Source organism: Rhinolophus sinicus, chromosome 1 (genome assembly GCF_057876585.1).
Source record: "Rhinolophus sinicus isolate RSI-liver-muscle chromosome 1, RSI-T2T, whole genome shotgun sequence".
NCBI lineage: Eukaryota > Metazoa > Chordata > Mammalia > Chiroptera > Rhinolophidae > Rhinolophus > Rhinolophus sinicus.
In genome coordinates this window covers 56,743,662-56,746,057 of record NC_142501.1, presented here as the reverse complement: position 1 = coordinate 56,746,057, position 2,396 = coordinate 56,743,662, and the positions used below count along the sequence as shown (strand labels likewise).

The following is a 2,396-nucleotide window of genomic DNA, read 5'->3' as shown; positions in this document are numbered from 1 at the left end:
ATGAGGGTAAAATACATGGTGATGGAAGAACTGACTCTAGATGGTGAACACAATCAGATATAGAGATGATGTATTACACATTTGTACACCTGAAACCTATGTAACTACTCACAATTGTCATCCCAATAAACTTTAATTTAAAAAAAAGAAAAGAAAGAAAAACAGACACCCTCTGTGGAGACCCCAATAGTGCTGAAGCCATCTTCAAATATCTTTCATAATTTGTGCTGTGATTTGGGGATGTGACTGTGTCTCTTCCAGTTGACTGTTAAGTTCATTTAAAGTAATAACTGCATTTTAAACACCTTTGTAACCTCTATAGTGGTCAACTTGATATGCTGCACATAAAAAAATGTGCAATAAATATTTGTTCAGTGTTTTATGACAAAAAAAAAGAAAGTATGCTTTTTTCTGCATTAGGTTAAATACACACACACATATTTACCTAACATATATATTTATTTAGTTAATATATATTTATTTAGTTCACATTTAGGTTAATTTATATATATTTAGGTCAATTTATATACATTTTGCTCATTTATGTATTTAGGTTAATCTACATAGGTTATATTATGTCATATTCACATATATTCTTTCTTTTTTTTTTCTTTCCTATGTAAATTTGATAAGGCTCACCAAAGAGAAATGAAGAACCAGTCAATGGAAATGGAGTTCATTCTCCTAGGATTGACAGATGACCCACAATTGCAAATTGTGATTTTCCTGTTTTTATTTTTGAATTACACGTTGAGCCTGATGGGGAACTTAGTCATTATTCTCCTTACCCTGCTGGATCCCCGCCTCAAGACACCAATGTATTTCTTTCTCCGTAATTTCTCATTTCTGGAAATCATATTCACAACAGTATGTATTCCCAGATTCCTGATAACCATTGTGACTAGAAAGAAAACCATTTCATATAATAATTGTGCAGCTCAATTATTTTTTATTCTTTTACTGGGAGTTACGGAATTTTACCTTCTGGCTGCCATGTCCTATGACCGCTATGTTGCCATCTGCAAACCGCTGCATTACCCAATCATTATGAACAGCAAAGTCTGCTATCAGCTTGTACTCAGCTCTTGGGTAACAGGATTTCTAATCATCTTTCCCCCACTGGTCATGGGACTCAAGCTAGAGTTTTGTGCTTCCAGAGTAATTGATCACTTTATATGTGAAACTTCCCCTCTCCTGCAGATATCTTGCACAGATACACATGTCCTAGAATTGATGTCTTTTATCTTAGCTGTGGTGACACTTGTGGTCACATTGGTGTTAGTGATTCTCTCTTACACTCACATCATTAAGACCATTCTGAAATTCCCTTCTGCACAGCAAAGGACCAAAGCTTTTTCAACATGTACTTCCCACATGATTGTTGTCTCCATGACTTATGGTAGCTGTATCTTTATGTACATTAAACCCTCTGCAAAAGAAAGAGTGACTGTATCCAAAGGTGTAGCTTTGCTATATACCTCAGTTGCCCCTTTACTAAATCCCTTCATTTACACCCTAAGGAACCAGCAAGTAAAAGAAGTCTTCTGGGACATATTACAAAAGATGTTGTGTTTTTCAAAAAAACAACTGTGAAAAAAATTCTAAAACTCACAGCCTTACCATAAAACAGAAGAAAAGTGTTTAATGCATTTCTTCTGATCATGTTTTTCTACCTCACATATATTTACCTTATATAGGAGGTTCCCTTGAAGAATCTTTTACTCAGTTACACCTCTTACTTTTTTTTACGTGCTAAAATGCACGGATTCCTACACACACAAATGGCTTGTACTTCAAGTTATTCTTATTAAATGATACACATTCAATCCACACTTTTGAAAGAATATTCCATTTGAAGCACGTATATCTACACTAGAAAACATAAAAGAGCATATAGAAAAATATTTTATAAATTTTAAAGCATGCACACATTTACAATGTTGTAACATCAACATTTAATACTATTTAACTGGCTTAGTTTTAATTTTCCTACTTCCTCACAATTTCTATTATCTAGCCAAACCATAGCTATAACTGTCTCGGAAACATATTATCTGGTAATCTCTTAACCAAGGTCCAGTTCTACCATGGCCATCCAGAGGTATGTCAATAGATCCTTGAAGGCAATTATTTACTAGAATCTAAGGTTGATTTCTCTCTGCAGGTATTATTCCATTCCAATGAAATGCCACATTGCCTCTGGCCAGGTGCTCACATCTCCATAGCAAAGGTCTCAATTCTTTTCTGGGTTCTAGTCCTGCCCCCTGACATTTACCGACAACACTGTATTTCATCATACAGACCTGAAATGATCTTTCTCCAGTTTAAAATTCTTCATTGAATATTCTCACAACTTTCAAAATGAAGTTCAAGTCTCCCATACAAGGCCCTCCACC

At 34.8% G+C, this 2,396-nt stretch overlaps 1 protein-coding gene across 1 annotated transcript; it reads left to right on the top strand.

The window, feature by feature from the left end:
• The first annotated feature begins 648 nt into the window (after positions 1–648).
• LOC109443680 (olfactory receptor 6C6) lies at positions 649–1,593 on the top strand. Its single transcript, XM_074324886.2, has one exon. It carries the CDS (start codon positions 649–651, stop codon positions 1,591–1,593), a length of 945 nt encoding a protein of 314 aa, XP_074180987.2.
• The last annotated feature ends 803 nt before the right edge of the window (positions 1,594–2,396 follow it).

Excerpts from the sequence above, each read along its gene's own strand:
- LOC109443680 (XM_074324886.2), top strand. The coding sequence starts at position 649 with ATGAAGAACCAGTCAATGGAAATGGAGTTCATTCTCCTAGGATTGACA.